The 22909-nt window shown below is 35.0% G+C and overlaps 1 protein-coding gene across 1 annotated transcript in view; it reads left to right on the forward strand.

Moving 5' to 3' along the window:
- Positions 1 to 13310: 13310 nt before the first annotated feature.
- OLFM3 (olfactomedin 3) overlaps positions 13311 to 22909 on the forward strand; it is a 196745-nt gene continuing 187146 nt past the window's right edge. Inside the window, exon 1 of the mRNA XM_029229257.1 lies at positions 13311 to 13817. Within this exon, the coding sequence (XP_029085090.1) occupies positions 13749 to 13817 (69 nt within the window). The 5' untranslated portion in view covers positions 13311 to 13748. The remainder of the gene's footprint in view (positions 13818 to 22909) is intronic.

A 22909-nucleotide genomic window follows, 5' to 3' on the forward strand; every position in this document is an offset into this window, starting at 1 on the left:
CCAATTTGATAGATGTAAGGGTGAGGGAGAAAGCGGGTAAAGAGGAAAAAGTATTCTCCTTTAACACTGTCATTTTTATTCTCTCACTATATAAACATGTATATATTTAAACATTTCTAAATGAGTTATTTATTTATGAAGTTCCATTCTCAAGGAACATGCATAGTACAGATAGTCCTACTTTGCATGGTTCTATGTGTACAAATGTCAATTACCACAATTTAGTTTAAAAAACACCAGTCACTCAAAAACATGGTTGAAATTTCATTTACCACGCTGTACTAGCTCTAATTACATAAAGTGCAGTTTGATTCTGTCTCTTCAGACCACAAATCACTATGTAAATAATAGATGTACATCATGATTAGTAATAAATCACATCACTTCTTTCAAAGTCTATCAATGACTGGTCACTGTGAATCTGTTATTTAGTTCACAGCAAAAGTACAGCTGTGTGGCCTCCTTTTTCCCAGTGATAAACTCACAAGACATTTTACAAAATGATTAATCAAAAGAGGGCACTGGTCAGTAAAGATGAAAGAACAAAAAAGAAATGAAAAGTGATAATGCTGGAAGTTAAAATGAGATCCAAAGTAAATGGAGTGACAGAAGAAAAATCTGACTGCAGGATTGCTGACACCATCACAGTTCAAGAGATTCTAGAAAAGCAGCCAGGGAAACTTAGTGAAGGTGAACTTATGGGCATAATGGAAGAAAATGATTGTGACAAAAGGAAAGGACTTTGAGAGGAAGTAAGGTCAAAAAACTTCACATGAACGCAACTCTAAGAGATATTTCAGGACACTGAATGTGCAAAGCCTCCCCAAATTTTGGAAGTTGTTTCAAACTTAGAATGGAGTACAACAATCCTCCAAGGCAAAGAAAAAATACTCTATCATGTTATACCAGGAGAAGAAGCAAACACTGTTCAAAGTACTCTTGATAATTTTTTATAAACATAAAATCCTTTCTCATTTAAAAAAATTACAGTGTGCTAAATACATACCAGTTTTACTACATTTTTATTTCCCTAAACATTTACAGCCAGCAGTAAGAAAGTTTTAATGTTTTGACAGGAATATTTAGAAGTTACAGAATAATAGTATTTTTTCCTATTGATTATTAGGATTTATGTGCAGATTTAGCTTTCATGTCATTTTTACCTTTATACACTACCCAAGAAAGCGAGAACTGCCTATTCTCAAACTTGACACCATTCATTCACCAAGTTCCAATGTCTGACCCCATAACTTATTTATATTATTTAATGTAAATAAGTCTCATTGATTGCACATGTTAGTGGATGCCATATATTTTTTAAGCCATTGGTTAGGTACCATCATGCTGATCTCTGAACAGAGATGGAGTTACTAGAGGTGTTTTCTGAATTTTTGTTCCCATTTACTTCCTTGGCATATGACTGGTCACTAAAATGTGGCTGGTAGCCACCTACAGTGGTAGGGGAATTTTTTTCTATCCTTCTTTCTCTTGACCTACCAGTTGATGGTTGTTATGATTTCTCCTCTCAAGACATCTCACCCCTTTTCCTGTACTGAGGCTGATCTGGGTGATAAGAACTTTTACAAGCAAAAACAGCTGCAAGTAAAGAAACAAAAGAGAGAGGTACTAGAAATGCCTAATAAGAATTGAATTTCAAAGTATCTCTTGTTCCATTAGCTCTTTTCCAAGTAAAGCTTCTGACCTATTCCTCACTTCAGCATTTGTTATAAAATATTTGGCGTAATGTGGGATTTTGTTTCTAAAGTATAGATGACTTTCACATATGGCTTTTGTGTAAAAAGGCAACCGATTAAAATGTACATACATTTTTTTCTTTCCCTGCAGGATCAAAGAGAAAAAGGAGAAATCTCTTAGTAGGAGTAAGAAATATTTTAGCTCTCAGTCTGTGTCCCCTTGGATAATATATAGTAAAATGATTTAAAAGACTTCAAAAGAACTTTGTGCCTATGTAACTACACACATGGGGCTTAGAAAAACAAAGATTACATCAGTTGCCTGAATTCAATTTCATGGTCGTACTATTCTGTTTGATTATACTTAAGCATAATCATTCTTCAAAATATTAATAATATGCACTAGGATTATTATAGTATCTTCATTAGCTATATTGGAATCTTTAATCAGAATTCAATTAAATGTTTTTCAGTTGTTAGTATGGATGAGAATATGTGGGGAATTTGCTAAAAACTAGAGATTCCACGTCAGAAGGACTTGAGTGGAACTGAGGAATCTGCCATTTAAAAAAATGTCTTGGGGCTTCCCTGGTGGCGCAGTGGTTGAGAGTCCGCCTGCCGATGCAGGGGACGCGGGTTCGTGCCCCGGTCCGGGAAGATCCCACGTGCCGCGGAGTGGCTGGGCCTGTGAGCCATGGCGCTGAGCCTGCGCGTCCGGAGCCTGTGCTTCGCAACGGGAGAGGCCACAAAAAATAAATAAATACATAAAAAATGTCTTGAATAATTCTGTTGCTGGTACACTGAGGACTAAACTTTAAGAAATATGGAAAAATAGACCTGTCGTTATTCTAGTGCAATATGAATCCAAGACAGTCTAATGGGGGCTTCCCTGGTGGCACAGTGGTTAAGACTCCACCTGCCAATGCAGGGGACACAGGTTCGAGTCCTTGGAAGACCCCACATGCCACGGAGCAACTAAGCCCGTGCACCACAACTACTGAGCCTGCGCTCTAGAGCCCACGAGCCACAACCACTGAGCTCGCGCACCTAGAGCCCAAGCTCCGCAACAAGAGAAGCCACCGAAGTTACAAGCCCACGCACCACAACGAAGAGTAGCCCCGCTCACCACAACTCGAGAAAGCCCGCGCACACCAACAAAGACCCAACGCAGACAAAAAGAAATAAATAAAATAAGTTTTCAAAGTCTAATGAAGGTGGAAATGTATAGTTTATGGAGTTATATTGCTTGACTTCAACATTAACTCCTTCACTTATTAAACGTGTGATCTTGGTTAAGCCATAAACTTTCTCTGTCTCAGATCCTTCACCTGTAAAATGGAAACTAGAACAGAACAAGTTTTGCAAGGATGATGTGAAATAATCCTTCTAAGGGTTTAACACAGTGACGGGCAAGTAGGAAGGGCTTAAAAACAGTTGATTCATATTGGTTTTCTTTTCTTTTCTCCACAGGTTCTACAGATCACCTTGTTGTCCCCTGAAGTTCTAATTCCATGTGAGAATGCATTGTAAGATGTCCTCCTGTCATGGCTGTTAGAGATGATTTCAAATAATTTTCAATCTCTTTTTATATTTATTCCGTTTGAATTTTAAGAGTCAGAGACCTGGACTTTCTTCTAACACACCCTTTTATACAGCTATCCCTTGTTGACTACTATGGAGGAAAGTTGTCCTTATCTAATGGAATATCTGTGCATCTCTTTGTGGCTCTCACTGCTCCTTCTGTTCTGCCAATGATGTGGCTATGGGGTAGAAAGGTTGTCCTCTCACTGGAGTCAGTGCTAAAAGTATTTTCTCCATTAAACTAAGTCAACACTATTAAATGGTTCCATTACTGCAAAAACCTGCAATTATATTGGCACACTCTACAGGCAGATATATAGACTGCATATTGTTCCTCAATTGATCTTTTTGTTGCTTAAGTCTATATGTCAGGCATATCTCAAAGAAAAGGAGAGGAAGGGGTTTAAATGATTATGACCAGTGACATCTCCCAAATTAAGTAATCAGATACTTTACCCCTCCTCCCACAGAAATAAGTGAATAAGGGGAGGAAGAACGAGCAGACACGGTTCTCTGGCAAAGCCCTTCCTCATGGAAATGCAAGGAGATGGGAGTGAACAGGACTAATCAATATTCATCTTGGCAATGTGCAGCAAGTACACTGGCAAGGCCCATCAGGTGCTGAAATATTGACATAAAATGCAAATTTGAATGTAATGTATCTGGTCCTTTGCAACCCCCCCCCTCACCCCCACTACAGCAGGCTATACCTGCTACTTTCTAAACCTGGAATGATACAAACTTGCACCTTTGGCAACTGAAATTTTGGATACTTTGTTGCAATATGGCTGGGTTTTCTATACTTTCCTACCAATTGGTCGATAGCTGACCAACTGGTAGTATACAGTATATAAGGCATAATAATGGGGTAAGTAAAGTAATCAGTATTTAATAATGTAAATATTATGTACACAAAGCCAAAAGTAATCATTGTACATAATGCCAAAAATATCTGGATTTTCCTACAGCCACTCTACACATGGGGTTGCCTCAGTACCTTCACTTGGACCTCTGTCCTTCCCTCCAACCCCCAGGATATCTGAAACCAACAGTAATTAAATGTTCAGCAGGTGTGCACCATATATTTGCTACACATTTTGAATATTCCCTTTGAAAATCAGGGTTTTCTTCCTAATCAGTACTATTGAAAGGTGAACTCTTAACTAGATTCAAGAGTTCATTATAGTGAAATGCCACAAGCCAAATTCAAGGAGCTCACCAAAGAAACAGAAGTGATGACTGGGAAAATAACTAATTAGCAATACGTATCAAAAGAAGGCATCACTGTCATATTTTCTGCCACTTCAGTCTACTAGACCTCTAGCCCTTCCAACCATTCCAACTAGCCCTTTGCCTAAAGGAGTCAACTGGTCCTAGACAAAGGAGCCACTTCCTAATACTTAAAGCTCATGGCTGAGGTGAAAAGTAGACGCAGCCCCTTTCACACTGCAGCATGAAAACAGGTCTTCAGAGCACAAAAAAAAATTTTAAATGCCCTTTCCCTAAGGTATGTATTTGCATATGGTGGCTTATGATGTTATTACCACTGTACTGTCCTTCAGCAACCTTGGATGATCTGAGATTCTAACACTTAAAAAATTATCTCTAAATGGAAAACTGACATGTATGATGTTTGGAGATTCTAGTTATACGAAAGTTAGATGATTGCTATATACTTTTCCCATCGGTGGTTACAAAATTTTACAAAATTATTATTTAATAAGATGATGCACTGAGATTCTTGACACTTACCTTCACTTAATACATACAAATTTAATTGTCTTCTTCACACATTAATTTTGAAAATGTTAAAAAATACACAGAGAAGTCCATGTTAATGTATTATAATTGTTTATGGTTTGCATATATGTATAACATATCTAAAAGAAATCAATCATTACTAATCGTGTTGAAATCTTTATTACTTCCCTCTATTCTCAGGTGTACCTACAATCATAAATATAGTTTGTTATTTTCCAAAACACATATTTTTCATAATTATTAGTATCTACAAACAATAATAATATTATTTTGCATGTTTTATTCATATAAATTACATCATACTTGAGCTGTATTTTCAACTTTATCTTCATCCTCTTATTATGCTGATGTATTTAAATCAAGTTTATTTATTTTAAAGATGGATAGCAATAATTCATTTCTTCTTTTCCTATTGAGAAACATTTAGACACTTTTTCTGATTTCCCTATTACTAGCAATTATGCAAAAGGTTCTTTTTATGTACGTGTGTGACACATTCTCTAACGTGTCTACAGAATATGAGTTTTGTATCACAGGCTATGTACATTTTCAACTTTATTACTTAATTATTTTCCCATTGATTTTTTTCCCAGATTGCATTCCCATTAGCAGTATATGAGTACCACATTTTTCCCACATCCCAGTTAACAGTTTTCAGACTTTTACATTTTTTCCAAATTTAGAAATATGAAATTGCATCTCATTTTTTAATTTTCCTGTTTACTAGTGAAGTTGAACAATTTTTCATATATTTTCAATTTTTATTGTTTTAGCAGAGCATATAATCAAAATAAATGTTTCTGTTGTTCCATTTATTAAGAAGAAAAAAAGCTGTCTAATTGGAATTAAGTACTTTAGGGAAGAGAATTTAAAGAACATAAATAGAAAACTATAATAAGAAGGTGAGATACTTTAGGCTGTATAATTTGGATGTTATAAATCATGGACTATAGAATTTCCCTCTACATATATGTAATCCATAATTTTTTCCACACTCAAATGTTACATTTTGAATTATAATGTAGATTTTTCTGACTCTATGTCCTTTCATTAACTCAAATTCAACTTGATTAAAACCAACAAACATTTTTCTCACTTTCCCCCAAAGAAGCACAACATATTTGCTTTATGATTTTTTTGTTACCGACACCTCTCTGAATGCCCAATATTAAAATTTCAATTATCCTATAATTATCCACTAACCAATCAGGCACAAAATTCTGCTAAGTCATTCTTAAAATAATTATACACAAAACTAAATATTTAGGTTTAGAATGAGAACCAGAAAAGATTGTGTTTGCCAGGGATCTATTGTTATACATAATCCCATATCATCTTAATACAGTGTTAAAGATAGTGATGATCAGAAGCTGTGCATAAAAGTCTTCATGAAGACTTTTATTTGGGGTTCCCCCTTACTTATAGGTGTGTTAGTACTTACATATCTCAACCCAAAATAAGGATAGGGCAGGAGGAAGGGGAAAAAGGAGGGACTGCAGGGTGGTACCTTGGTGATAGAATCTGGAATTCCACTTTGAGTTACCCTAGCCCTGTGAGGCTGTTACAAGGTCTGCTAAGTTTCTCAGTCTCCATGTAGACTCTTCTGAAGGTGGCAGATGCTCTTAATGAAAATGTAGCCCTAAGTGCTGGGCGTTCTTCTATTTCTTCACTCTTCCAGATCTTGGTCTCATACTTTGTCATTGTCATTATAATGCTCCAATGCCTTTAAGCAGTCATATTTATATTTCTCTGGCTCTTCCAGTCCTTCTCAGTGAAAGAGTTGGTCTAAATTCTAGTCTTGCATTACTAGAAACAGAAGTCTTCTGTAATATTAGCGTTTATAAATATGCAATTCCTTCTTACTGGAATTTTTGCTTCACCCCTGCTAAATTATATCCAAATCAAAATCCATCTTCAAAAAAAATGCTCAACATCACTAATTATTAGAGAAATGCAAATCAAAACTACAATGATATATCACCTCACACTGGTCAGAATGGCCATCATAACAAAATCTACAAACAATAAATGTTAGAGAGAGTGTGGAGAAAAGGGAACCCTCTTGCACTGTTGGTGGGAATGTAAATGGATACAGCCACTATGGAGAACAATATGGAGGTTCCTTAAAAAACTAAAAATAGAACTACCATGTGACCCAGCAATCCCACTACTGGACATATACCTAGAGAAAACCATAATTCAAAAGGACATATGCACCCTGATGTTCACTGCAGCACTATTTACAATAGCCAGGACAGGGAAATAACCTAAATGTCCATCAACAGAAGAATGGATAAAGAAGATGTGGTACGTATATACAATGGAATATTATGCAGTAACAAAAAGGAAAGAAACTGGGTCATTTGTAGAGATGTGGATGGACCTAGAGACTGTCATACAGAGTAAAGTAAGTCAGAAAGAGAAAAACAAGTATCATATATTAACACATATATGTGGAATCTGAAAAAATTGATATAGACAATCTTACTTACAAAGCAGAAACAGAGACACAGACGTAGAGAACAAACAAACAAACATATGGATACCAAGGGGGAAAGATGGTGGTGAGATGAATTGGGAGACTGGGATTGACATATATATATATATATATATATATATATATATATATATGACTGATACTATGTATAAAATAGATAACTAATGAGGACCTACCGTATAGCACAGGGAACTCTACTCAATGCTCTGTGGTGACCTAAATGGGAAGGAAATCCAAGAAAGAGGGGATATATGTATACATATAGCTGATTCTCTTTGCTGTACAGTAGAAGCTAACACAACATTGTAAAGCAACTGTACTCCAATAAAATTTTTTTAAAAATCCTAGCTCAGATAGATTTGTGATTGGTAGGGGTACCATGAGAATTTTAAATGAGAATGCAAAATGATCCCTTTTAAAATATATTTTCAAATACAGCATCTATGAATTTCTTCCCTCCCTGTATGCATATATTGCACTTTACATTAAGAGACGGAGCCTAGTTTACTTCCCTTTAAATCTGGGTTGGCTTTAGTTGCTTAAGCAAAAGATGTTGCAAATGTGACTGTTGTGCTTCTAAGTCTAGGTCATAAGAATCTTTGCTGTTCAGGCCTAGGTCTTCAAGAATACTAGCTCTTGGGATGCTCCCTCAGAACTTAGCTACCATGCTGTAAGAAATGTAAGCCACATAAAGTGAAGACATGGAGGTGATCTAGTCAACAACCCCACCTGAGCAACCAGCTGACAGCCAGCATCAACTGCAACCATGTGAGTGAGCAATTTTGAATATCTAGCCAAGACTAACTGTGAGATGACCCTAGCCTCCATCTGACTGACACTGCACAAGAAACCTCAAGTGAGAATTATCATAGCACAATGAGAGTTAATGATATTTTTTGAACCACTAAATTTCAGAAGAGTTAGTTATACGGCAATTGATAACCTAAACATCCTTAGGAACTTTACAATCAAGTGAAGAAGACACAAAAGTAGATTCTAATAATCAACTGTAGTAAATACATGACAAAAGTGTTCACACAAGATGTTATGGAAAAAAGAAACTGAGAAGAGAAACCTTGAGAGAGGGTACTGGGGGCCCAGGAAAATATTTCTATATGAGAAAATATTCTTAAAGAAACTCAGAAGAAAAATAAGAATGGTTCAGGCAAAAGAAATGCCATTAAAGATGTTTAATGTTCTTCTCTATCCTCTTTAAGAGAGAAAAATGTTAAGGAACTACAAGCATTAAAATTTTACTGGATTGAAACTATTGGGAGACAATGGGTAGAAACGACTGTAAAAAAAGGCAAGAGACCATATTATGCAGGGTCCTGGATTAGTCACTTTAAGGAATCCTCACTTGATTGTCTAGAAGATAGGGAGACATTGAAGGCCTTTAATCTAAGAAACAACAAGGCAAAATTAGTCTTTAAATCAACCATCTCAGGTGCTGTGTGGATAATAAATTGCAGATTTAAAGTAGAAGAGACATAATGCCTGGGGCAGAGTTGAGTCCTTGTAACAGGGATCATTTTGCAGATATAAGAAGATGGTTATCTGTGAACTAGGAAGGGGACCCTCACCAGACACCAAATCTGCCAGCACGTTAATCCTGGACTTCCAACCTCCAGAGCTAATAACAGAATGCCCAGTCTTTATTTTATTCATGGCTGCCCAGAAGGAAGATTAAAAATCCAGACTTCTTCAGAGCTAGATATGGCCAAGTGGCTAAATTCTGGCCAGTGGGATGAGAGAAGAAATGATGTGCCTTAAAAGAGAAAGGGTTGCCCCATCCTTTTCCTCTTCCACACAGGTACAGGTGACAAACTAAGGTCACAGAGCCACCAGGAGAAGGAGACTTGATTCCTAATGTGCAGAGGTGCTGGAAGAGAGAGAAATCAACCCTCTCAACCACAGCTGAATGGCAAAGGAAGGAAGGAATTAGAAGAGAAAGAAATACTGATGGTAAGGAAAGGGAAAGAAATAACTCTAATAATTCACATCATATAAAATAAGGTCCTGACCTAGGCATACATGGAGGAGTAAGAAGGATTTAGAGATATTATGCAGAAAATTTAACAGAATTTTTGATGGACTGAATGCAGGGATAAAGATGAGAGAGAAATCAAGTGTGATTTCCATGCTTCTTGCTTTGCAATGGAGAGAAAATTGTGCTACAAACTAATATGACTGAAGGAAAATATTGGTTTGATATACTGAGTGTGAAGTTCCTGTAAGAAATTAAGTTAGTGACATCTAGCAAATCTTGGGTATATAAATATCATGCACGGAGGTATTAGGGTTAGAAATTCACTCATTCACTCATTCATTAAATCATTACTGATTAAGTGACTACTAGGTGCCAGGCACTACTCTAGGTGATTAAATTAGAGCAGAACAAACAATGACCCTTCCTCCTGAAGAATATATTCTAATAAAAGAGACAGTAAATAATAAAAATAATAACAAATAAATAATAAATAGAGAATGACTAAGGTACTATTTTGACAGACTAGTTAGGGGAGGTAGGGGATCTAGATAGAAATGACTTAAAAACAAGGGAAAAAGTCACTTCAAAAGAGAACAAAAGAGAAGAGAGCAAAAAAATGAAAGTGTGGCAGTACTCTGACAGGTCAAGGACCTTAGGAAATGTTTCAAAGACTATTTTCATTTATATAATGGAAGGGGAAATTTTTCACAAGGGTTTATATAACCTACTGGATAATCCTTTTTAAAAATGTTTTTCTAAAATAACTAAGTTCATCAATATTAAATGATAGATAAAAATCAAAATAGGTAACAGCATTTTTTAACATAATGGAACATCTCTGGAATGCTGAAGCAGTATAACATATATGAAAGAAGTATATCATGTAAGTTTTTTATCAAAAGAAGACTAACATACATAAACAGCTAACAATATAATCCATTATACACTATTAAGAACTTACTTTTGTAATACTGGGCATAAATGTTAAAAAAGTTTCATTCTTTGTTCTACGTGTTGTATATGTACAATTTCATATAAACTTATTTTTATGTATGCCTCTGTAGATAGTACTGGCTAAAAATTTTTGTAGTGCTTTATAAATTTCAAAGGAATTTTATACCCATTGTAGATAGAGAAGATCTTTAATTTTAATTAGATACATAAATATCAAATATTTTTCTCATGCATGTATTGAATACTGCAATATTTCTAAATCTAAGCTATGCATCACACTTTATCATTTTGTTCTAAGTTCCAGTTACCAATTTAAGTTACAGTAACCAATCTGAAGTGACTGAAAACAAAAGTAGTTATACCATTTCCTCTCTATAATAAAATTCTTTTGAATATCTAATGTAGGACACAAGATACAAAGAGTTTCATGGACTTTCTAAAAAGGAGGAATTGGTATGTACAGATAAGATATGATGTTGCCTACAATACTGTCAGATTGATTGTATGGAAATAAGAAAGTTTTACTACAAAACGAATGACTAATTAGAAACAATAGAATTATGTTTAAGAAAAACTATGCAGTTTTATTTTATTTTTTAAAGAGAGATAGAAGAAGTAGTAGGGTATGGCTGAATTTATGTATAGCTACAGCTTCTGCTTTTCAGTGGTATGATCAGTAGTTTTTGATTCATTACTAAACTTGAGTGTTCTCTACAAATGAATAAGCTTCTCTTACAGCAAGTATGTTTTCTGTATGCTAAAATCATCTGTTTTCATCTGTAACATAATTACCATCCATTGCTTACTTGATCTTTAAGTATTATCATCTGGTATCACATTTTCATAGAATTTTTCTTCTTATTAACTGCTTGTTACAAATGATCTTCCAGTACCATGAAATATAGGGAAATGGAGAGTTAAAGGGGAAAAAAATGTGCTTATGTAGTTTTGGTCCAATCATTAATATTGGACCATACATGTTTGAGATCAGAATAATTTTTATTCCCAGAAAAAATATTAATGTCATTAAAAGAATAGCAGTTGATCTTGAGGCAATAAAATTCATATGATTATGTTTTCATATTTTGTGTGTCTGTTAAATACAGTTTCCTGTGCTCAAATAAGTATGCTGCCCTGCCTGCTGAGAGGTGGAGATAGAAAAAGATTGTAGAAGACATTCTGAGAAGAGTGAAAAGCATATGTAAAAACAAATAATCAAACAATCATGTTGTATTAAGTATTAATGCACTATTATAACCACTCAGCTACTGTACCTCTATAAACTCATTTTCAAATTGTGCAATGATTTGAAAGGCTTGAAAATGGGTGCAGAATAAAATTGCCAACAATTTTTATGTATGGATCATTGAAACATACTCTATGCTGATTTACCCTTGATAGATAGGGAAACAAATGTAAAAAGAGAAAGACAGAGTTAGCCTCAAACATGCTCTAGAAAGTTATCCCAAAGAGTGTCAGACATAACTCTGTAGTTTTATCTATTACCTCAATAGAAAAGTTCTGTTTTCTGTTTCTGCTAGGAAATAATGGAAATTCAAACTGTGGTTACAATTGCTAGGGTTATCATTAAACTAAAAACCCTCAAATAATTCCCCCTTCTTTCTGCTATTCTGCAATCTCTTTTTTATGTGTGATCCATCTCTTCAAAAGAAATTTTCAAATTTTCCTTCTTGTTATTGAGCTTTTATGGGAAAAAAGCCTCAAGTAATCATACACACATGCACTCATATTCATAATATCAGGATAAAAACAGATGCAATGTGATGCAAATCCTTGGGGATTATAACTTTCAAAAGTATTTGAATCCTAATTGAGATTTCTTGAATTTAAAATATACATATTTATATATACATGAAGAGTGTTCAGTAAAAGACTGTAGAGATTTATACACAGTATGTGTCTGATATCTTAAACAATTTATCCTCTTTTTAATGTAGAAGAAATGCCCATATCTCTAGTTCATATACTCGAGTCCTTAGGAAATATAACTTCTAGAAAAATCAACAGAAGACAAAACTCAAGTTGCATTAGTGGTGTAATTGTATGAGAGGGTGGTTGACAACTCTTCTCCATCTTTTTATCTTATGGAAAACACATTTTCCAGCTACAAAAAAAAAACGTTTCTTGAGTATAGTTAAGTTATGAAGGGTGTATGAGAAAGTTAGTTTGTCATTTACTCTTTCTTTGCTCTTGTGAGGCAGCTACCTCTTTTCTTGAGCTCTAGAAAACAAGTATTTGGAAGCTTAGAAATAATGCTTTTCCCATCCCACTGTCCACCCATCCCTGAATTCTACTTCAGGTTGACAGGGAAACTACATTTCTGGTTATGGCTGTGTGTGAGGAGGAGAGATTTCAGCTGTGTGGGGTCACTAGTGGAATATCCCATTTACAAGAAAAAAAAAAAAGAAAAGAAAGCCTCTTCATTTATTTATACGTAGTGTTTTAGGTGACCAAAAGCCCTAGATAGATAAAAAACACATGAATATTTAACCAAATAGATTATTTCAATAGCATAGTTTAAATGACAGTGCATATATGTATATATAATAGCTATAGACTGTGTACTTTGAACAGAAAATACACATTGATAGTCTGCATTGCAAACTTTCTTTAAAGCACTAAATACAATATCAAGTTCTCTGTCAATGACAGCAGACGATTCCAGGCACTATTTGTTTCATAATCCTATATCTAGCTGACTTTACTTCTCTGAAGATCAAGATACCAGCAAATGCTGAACGGGAGCAGGAGAGTCAATCCTTGTTTGGATAACAAATTTCCCACAAAATATCTCCCCAAGCCCCAAGGAGCTGTAGTGATGTCATATCCGTTGTCCAGGTCTCCACACCTCTCTCAGCTGTTACTCCCTTTATCTTTTTCTTGGGTCAAAACTTTTCAGGTGATCTGGCTATATAGCCGCGGGAGAGAAGGTAAATTGGGGCGCGCGGCTTGGAGGAGCTTCAGCACCTCGGTCAGCGACCACTGCAGCTCAATCCACTCCTAGAGCTCGCGGACTCCCAGCCCTGAGAATGCCTGCGGAATGATCGCCCCCCAGGGCGGCTGCCGCTACTGCCGCTGCTGCTACCGCTGCTGCTACCGCTGCTGCTGCTACTGCTCCTGCCGCCGCCTCTGTCTCCACTCAGCTCTGACTGGCAGGCAGAAAGTGCAACTGACGAAGGAAAGGTCTCTGCAGTGAGAGTGGAGTGGCTACATAAAAAGAGAGTAAACAGGGGCAAAAACCCAGATCAGAATGCAGGCGGCATCCAACCTACTCAATCTCCTGCTGCTGTCTTTGCTTGCTGGATTAGACCCTTCCAAGGTATGGGCAATATTTTAACTCTTGTTTGAAATAAATGTGCAATATGTAACAGACCGACCAAAAATGCATTTAATTATGCAAAAAAAAAAAAAAAAAAAGCAGCATGAAAGACAGCTCTTCCAGCTATCTTGTGGTGCCTGGCGTATCCCCACTGCTTGGAAGATAACAAGGTGAACTACCCGAGGGATAGCTCCACAAGGTAGAGTCCCGGAGAGAGGGGGGAGGGACCAGGAGCGAATATAACGTGTATGGGCAGCGGGCAATGCGGCTCTTGGGAGAATTTAGCTTATTTGGTATCCAAGTGTTTAATGTTCTCTTCTGAAGTCGGACGGGTAATGCAAAGGACTTAGCAGTTAAAATAATGCAATTTGTAATCATGTATTAGGAGATGGTGAACCGTTTCTTTGTTGAAAGCAGAGAAGCGTTTTCCAGCTGATCCTGGTCAATAATACTCCCAACGCAGACGTGCTGCGGTTTGTGTCCAAAACATTTGGGATGCTGCTTGTAACACACAGGGCAGAGCAGCAGAGCTCCACTCTCTGCCATGGTTGAGAGGCATTGGTGAAAGGGGCTTGTGTTTGTTTCTCTCTTTTCATTAAGGAAATTACGGAGCACTGAGGAAGTTCTGATTACCAGTGTTAAGAAACAGGAAGTGAGAATCCTTTCAAACTAAGGAGGGCAATAGGAAGGATGAGTTGTCTCATATCTGTTGAACTCTGATAATTATCCAGTACTGGCAATTAAAGTGAATGCTAACCTCTTCTGATAAAAAATCAGAAAATATGGAGAAATATTTTCAGCAGTGTATGAGAAAAGTCTTCAGGATAAAGTGAGATAATTTGAGAGCTTCAGCATTCTAAGAAAATCATAACTATCTGGAATAAGATATAATGCATCTAGTAAAAAGTAAGGAAATACAATTTCAAAAATTAGTTTACTTCTTTAACTGTTCAAGAGCAATTTGACACAATAGGAGAAATGATGTCATGTTCTAAAACCATTTAAAGTTGTATTTTGGAATATTGTAAAGTTATTTTAAAATAACTGTGTAGTGTAGAGAAATTGTTTCTTTTCATAATTGAACTAAGATATAACCAAGCATAGCCTAATACTGTGGTTGACTGAATATTTCTAGGCCTAATATAGTATATAGTGAAAATTTAGAATCATATCATCTAGCTTATAAATATTTCTGTGTACTTTTCATATTTAGAGAGACCTGATAAGAATAAGATCATTTCCTTTTAAAGCTATGGTTGTGATATTAAGACAAAATAATAATTTTGTCTTAATATCCTTAATGGGATATTTCATACACTAAGGTGTAGCTTTAAAGCATTTTACATCTAGGTACAAAGTGTTGATTCTGCTTTCATATTTTTTAATCTTTCTTTTTCATTTTTTTCTCTGGATCTATAGTAACATATTCCATTGCCACTCTCATTACGTTTGTTACAACTTTGAACACATTCTACTATATATCTCATCTGAAATATTCTTGGTAAAACATTTTTAAAAAGCAAAGCTTATTACTGAGTTACTGCATAAAAAAATCACTTGACTTAAAGTGAGTTTTATCATTCTTTAAAATGAATTCGGAAATGCAGAGCTTTACTAACGACTGCATGTTTCATTTGATTTTTCTGATATCTTTAAATGCATAAATATCTTCACTTCTTGTACCCCATTCTTTCCCAAATTAAAAATGTATCAACAAAGAAGAGTTTCTAATAAATATTGAGATAAATTCTCCAAATAAATGACCTATTTTTAGTCGTGATCTTTTTCTAGTATTAATAAGTTTATTTCCATGTATTCAACAACAGAAAACTTTTCTTCAGACTTAATTTTGGCTGTTTGGTACAACTGAGCTGAGAAATCCAGGAAAGGAAAGGCATACATTAACTTTTCAAACTGTCCTTTTCAGTTTCTAGATATTGCAATACAGTATGCAAAGAACAGCAGATAGTATTTGTTATATACGACATATGACAATATACAGAATATTAAAATGTTCATAGCAAGTGATTTTAATGTTGTAAAAAGGTCTTTGGACTAGTAGACAAATTTTGTTTAAAAAAGTGAATAAAACTACTTTTGTTATGTTTTATCAAACTATTGAGATCACAAAACTATATCATCTCCCCTCCCCCAAATCACAAATGGCACCACTGAATTCTCAAAATGATTGTCAATTAGGTTATGAAATAGAAATTTTCTCAAATTTTATTTTTTTACTAACTACTTAAGGGTTTAGATAATAATTAACATCCATGATGCAAATTACGTTTGGCAAAATTGAAATTAAATTCCAATAATACAGTAGCACAAAATACCACAGTTTGTGGACAAATAAGTAATAAGTGATGAAACTTAAATATATAAAAATTCTAAACAGCTAATAAAAAATTTTTTTATAACGTTAGGACTGATATATTTCAAAATCATACTTTTAAATAAATTCATTTAATTATTCTTCTATATTATTGCATTTTATATTTATACTACACATAAATCATGCATGGATACACATAAACTGGCAATACAGTAGAGCTATTAAAATTGAATAGACTTTTTAGGGTATAGGATTGTCACATATATCAAATATTGGAAATCTAAATTTTAGAGCATGCTTATTATATATTAATTTATCTGAAACAAAAAGGCTTCTAACAACAGTACCAATTCCATTTCATGGAAGATTATATAATATTTATGTTTATGATCATTCTTCCTGAGACTGAAACTTACAGATCATATATGACATTTTATAAAGTGCTTAGGTATCACTATCTTACAGCAAGATAAATCACTTGCAAGTCAAATTTATTGTTAAATTTTAAAAAAGTGCCCAAACATTTATATTCACAGGATGAACTTACTTTCAGCATCCACTTACTTTCTTTTCTCTCATTTAATATCCCAGAATATTGGTAAGATTAGTATTTTCTTTCAGTAAAGGAAGGCAATTCAAAAAAATCAATTATTTGTATTTTTATATAGACAGATTATTAATTTTCCTCTCAAGAAAATCATGAGAATTATGTTTTCTTAATTAAAATCATATTAACAAATTTCCAGTTCCATTTACAAACTCATAGGTATATCCCTTTGCCCTTTTTAAGAGATATTAATTAATTAATTTCATTGGTAATGGAGTATCTGAACTACAGGCAATATGCCAAATCATCATTCATCCAATAAGTAAATTAAGAAAAACCAAAAGCTTGTAAGAACTCAATTATTGCTCGGTTTTATAGAGAAAGGACTATTTCTGTGTAGGAAATTCCTGAGGGCGGCTGCTAGATGGCATCTCTGTGCTTTTAAACAGAAGGCACAGAGTTTAGTAATGACCTTGATAGTAGGAGAGTGAACCTCTTTTTCTTTTACAAGAAGATTTTTAGCAGACCATTATTTGAACATTATAACAAAACAGTAATCCCTTGAACCAGAACTGTGAATTTCTCTGCTCCGCAATGCTGAATTATAAAGAAAGGAGGTATAAATGTGACTGTGCAGATTTCAAATAGAACATTTACACTGGAGTCAGACACTTGGGGAACAGTTAAAAAGAGGTGACATGGGCATAGCCACACATTGCAGTGACCGTTATACTTTTAAGCAGTCATACCTGTGTGATAAATATATTGCAAAATGCCCTAGCATGCTTAGATTGAGAAAGCATTCACTATCTCCTTACTTAGAAATATATTAAAGAACATCACCATGGTACTTGCTGACACTACAGACATAAAGTGAAACAATGATTCAGCAATAATCTTCAACACCAAACTGTTTTTTCTATCTAAAACAACTCGGCCAATTAGAACTCTTGCCTTAAATAAGACAGTTGCTTTAAGCCATATAAACACAATGGGAAGTAAGGGAATTTCAATAATTATATTGTTATGTGCTTCATAACATAATATACCATGTATAACTGCCTTTGTGTTTTGGTATTGCTAAAAACAAAACCATCAAAGACCTAAATTGGCTAGAGGTGGCTTTAGTACATAAATCTAGTTAAAGTTTATTTTCTTATAACTTTAAAATTAAATTGATAAAAGAAAAAACAGCAAGAGAAATAAACTGAGATCAGTATGAATTTGCTTTAAAATTCATCTTAAAAATCTATCTTCTCGGGCTTCCCTGGTGGCGCAGTGGTTGAGAGTCCGCCTGCCGATGCAGGGGACACGGGTTCGTGCCCCGGTCCAGGAAGATCCTACATGCCGTGGAGCGGCTAGGCCCGTGAGCCATGGCCGCTGAGCCTGCGCGATCGATCGGAGCCTGTGCTCCGCAACACGAGAGGCCACAACAGTGAGAGGCCCGCGTACCGCAAAAAAAAAAAAAAAAAAATCTATCTTCTCCTGTATCTCCTGTATGCCAGAGACATCCTCTGTACAACAGGATCAACTCAAATTAGAACAGAAAATATGGATCGATGGCATCTGGCAAGGGTCTGTAATTACATACCAATAAACCCGGATATGGTAAAAAATGAAAAGCTCAACACAGCCCACCTATGTTTTGAAAGTGCAAATGACTTTGCTACTCTCGTTTTATTTCATCCTTCTTAACCCAATTAAATATTTAGTTTGGAATGTAAATATTCTTTCTGACTCTTTCTCTTGGCAACTGGAAACGGTTAAAATGGTACTGCGCTCCTTTATTTTTTTAAAAAAATTTTTATTCCTTGTAATTTTGCAGCAATTCTCTTTAGAAAATGACTATTGTGATGATCCATTCTCTGTTGGGAGGGAAAGCAGCACAAGAGTGAGAAACAAAAGGGTCAGGATTCAGACAAAGTCCCTCATTTTTCATCCCTAATTTGCCACTGATATGTATATATGTGTTTTTATTATATATATATAATAAATACTTGTATATGTTTATTATACATTATATAACAAATACACACACACACATATATAACTTTGGGAAAGCTATGATCTCAGTTCTCTCACCTGAAAATGAGGAACGTACATGCTCTTTTTTAAATTTTATATTGGAGTATAGTTGATTTACAATGTTGTGTTTCTGTTTTGTAAATAAGTTCATTTGTATCATTTTTTTTAGATTCCACATATGTGATATCATATGATATTTGTCTTTGTCTGACTTACTTCACTCACTATGACAATCTCTAGGTCCAATCAGGTTGCTACAAATGGCACTATTTCCTTTTTTTAATGGCTGAGTAATATTCCATTGTATTTATGTACCACATCTTCTTATCCATTCCCCTCTCGATGGATATTTAGGTTGTTTCCATGTCTTGGCTATTGGAAATAGTGCTGCAATGAACACTGGGGTGCATGTATATTTTCAAATTACAGTTTTCTCTGGATATATGCCCAGGAGTGGGATTGCTGGATTATGTGGTAGTTCTGTTTTTAGTCTTTTAAGGAACCTCCACATTGTTCTCCATAGTAGCTGTACCAATTTACATTGCCGTCAACAGTGTAGGAGGGTTCCCTTTTCTCCACACCCTCTCCAGCATTTATTGTTTGTAGACTTTTTGATGATGGCCATTCTGACCTGCGTGAGGTGATACCTCATTGTAGTTTTGATTTGCATTTCTCTAATGCTTAGCAATGCTGAGCATCTTTTCATGTGCTTCTTGGCCATCTGTATGTATTCTTTGGAGAAATGTCTATTTAGATCTTCTGCCCATTTCTTTTGATTGGGTTCTTTATTTTTTGATATTGAGCCGCATGAGCTGTTTGAATATTTTGGAGCTTAATCCCTTGTTGGTTGCTTCGTTTGCAAGTATTTTCTCCCATTCTGTATGTTGTCTTTTTGTTCTGTTTATGGTTTCCTTTGCTATGCAAAAGCTCTTACGTTTAATTAGACCCATTTATTTTTGTTTTTATATTCATTACCCTAGGAGGTGGATCCATAAAGATCTCACTGCAGTTTATGTCAAAGAGTGTTCTGCCTATGTTTTCCTCGAAGAGTTTTATAATATTCAGTCTTACATTTAGGTCTCAATCCATTTTGAGTTTATTTTTGTGTATGGTGTTAGAGAATGTTCTAATTTCATTCTTTTACATGTAGCTGTCCAGTTTTCCCAGCACCACTTATTGAAGAGACTGTCTTTTCTCCATTGTATATCCTGCCTCCTTTGTTGTAGATTAACTGATCATAGGTGCGTGAGTTTATTTCTGGCTTTCTATCTTGTTCCATTAATCTGTAAGTCCATCTTTGTGCCAGTACCATACTTTTTTGATTACTGTAGCTTTATAGTATAGTCTGAAGTCAGGGAGCCTGCTTCCTCCAGCTCCATTTGTCTTTCTCAGGACTGCTTTGGCTATTTGATGTCTTCTGTGTTTCCACAGAAATGTGATATTATACACAGAAAATACTAAAGATGCTACCAGAAAACTATCAGAGCTCATCAATGAATTCAGTAAGGTTGCAAGATACAAAATTAATACACAGAACTATCTTGCATTTCTATATACTAACAATGAAAGATCAGAAGGAGAAATTAAGGAAACAATCCCATTTACCATCACATCAAAAAGAATAAAATACCTAGGAATAAACGTACCTAAGGAGGCAAAAGACTTGTACTCTGAAAACTATGAGATGCTGATGAAAGAAATTGAAGATGACACAAATGGAAAGATATACCATGTTCTTAGATTGGAAGAACCAATACTGCCAAAATGACTATACTAACCAAGGCAATCTACAGATTCAAGGCAATCACTATCAAATTATCAATGGCATTTTTTGCAGAACCAGAACAAAAAAATCTACATGTTCTTAAAACTTCTTTGTTAAACTCTAGAATGACTCTATGCTATGGTCAGTATGTGTGTGCCCCCTCCCCTTCCCACAAGTCATATGTTGAAACCTAATCTCAATGTGATGATATTAAGATATGGTGCCTTTGGGACGTGACTGAGTCATGAGAATGGAGCCCTTATGAATGAGATTAGTGCTCTTATATAAGAGGCCCCAGAGAGATAGCTCACTCTTTCCACCATGTGAGAATATAAAGAGAAGTCTACAACCTGGAAGAAGGAGCTCACCTGACCATGCTGGTACCTTGACCTTGAACTTCCAGCCTTCAGAATTGTGAGAAATAAGTATCTGTTTATAAGCTGCCCAGTCTGGGGTATTTTGTTATAGTAGTCCAAACAGACTAAGATATTCTGTTTAATACTATTTGATCATTCATTAAAAATTAACAGATTCTTTTGTAGAGTACAGCTTATAAGATCATAAATTTGTGAGACCTGAGGACTTCACTCTCATGACATAATCACCTCCCAAAGGCCCCACCTCCTTATACCATCACCTTGGGCATTAGGATATCAACATATGAATCTGGGGGGAGACAAACATTCAGACCATAGCAGTAACGGAGAAATGACCATTTCTATGAACACAATTTCTTTGCTCTTTTCTCTTGGATTGCTTTTTCAGTCCCTCTGTTTATACCAGTTTCCCGGCTTTTCTCAATAGAAACTTCTATAAAATCCTTGAAAAGACCTGACCCTTAATTAGACACAACAGCATTTCTCCTGATGCTGCTCATCCAAATGCAAGTCCACCTTAGTAACTCAAGAATTGATTCTCTCATACGAAGGGCAAAAATAGATGAGAGCAATTGTATAATATCTAGGATAGACCCTACCCATAAACACCTAATATTTAAGAAGAAATATACTATTTCAATAATACCTGCACACCATACCTTAGTGAAGTTTAATTTTAACTCACTTGTTACTTACTCAAGAGGTTGCAAACCATTTTGGGGGAAGAGGGGTCCAAGACACAAAAACAAAATTAGACCAACTCTATCAATAGTGCCAGTAATTTAAATGGTGCTAATAAAAATACTCAAAAATATTGTAAAAACAATAGATTTTTTTAAAAACACATCTTTTGTGCTTTAAAAACAAGGTGCTGTAAAGCATAATCACAAAGTTATGCCTTCTGTTATTCTCATACCAAGCCTTCAGCAGAATAAAAATAAATTCAGAGAAAAGGATCACAGATGCTGCTATGTTCATGCTTTTGCCTCTCCCTGGAAAGCTCTATCCTTCTTCTCTATATGTCAAAAATTTACCTATATTTTAAGATGCAACTCAAATATCATTTCTTCCATAAATCCTTTCCTGACATGCCCTGCACCCCAGGAGAAGATAATCCTGATAAACTAAGAACTCCTATAAGAAAAGAATGTTTTATTTATCTTTACATCTACAGCCACTGGCACTGTGTCTGACACAGAATAGGTGTTCAACGAACACAGACTGAATTGTATTTCTTCCCCTCCCAGATTTATAAAACACTCTATTTCCAATCACTCTTACTATACTTACCACTTTCTTTTTTACAAAAACTGGGTATTTATTATATTGTGTCTCCCCTACTAAATTATAATGTACCTGAGGGCAGGCTCTGTGTCTTGATCATGATCTTATCATTTCCTATCTATCAACTAGCACAGTGCCTATTCAGATATAATATTTATCAACATTTGTTGAATGAACAAATGAATAGATGAAGAAAAAACGTTAAAATCCTAGGCTAGATAACTTATGGATATAATCTGTGTTTTTGGCCCATGCTCTCATCAGATAATATATTAGGGGTAGGGAAGTAAGACAAATTTTAAGAACCTTGTTTTTAAGGGTTTGGAATTCATACCAGGTTATTTATCTTGAAGAATGCTGCAAGATGATGTCTTTTAAATTTTTTGATTAACTTCCTGTCTTACCTCACCATCCTTAGTGCTATTTTTGACTTTTGGTAACTCCCTGGGATGCTACAAATTCAATACTCTTGTGAATTACTTGCTGTGTTTCATGATGCTTGTTGGCAAAGTTAGCATATCCTCTTATTCCTTGGTGTATCTATAAGTGTCCATTTTATTTGCATAAGTTTATGAGTCTAAACATTTTATTAATGTGTGCTTATTGTTTTGACTATATTTTATGTAATGTCTTACCTTATTGGATAAATTAGTATATTACCTATATTTTTCCACCTCTTTTAGGAACTGAGTTTTTTTTTAAGGATCTAAAATATTCCATTGAAATTATTATCTTACTATATATTCTTATAATACCACA

This window comes from Monodon monoceros, unplaced genomic scaffold, assembly GCF_005190385.1.
Source record: "Monodon monoceros isolate NGI ecotype Baffin Bay Population unplaced genomic scaffold, NGI_Narwhal_1 Super_Scaffold_18, whole genome shotgun sequence".
In the NCBI taxonomy this organism is placed as follows: Eukaryota; Metazoa; Chordata; class Mammalia; order Artiodactyla; family Monodontidae; genus Monodon; species Monodon monoceros.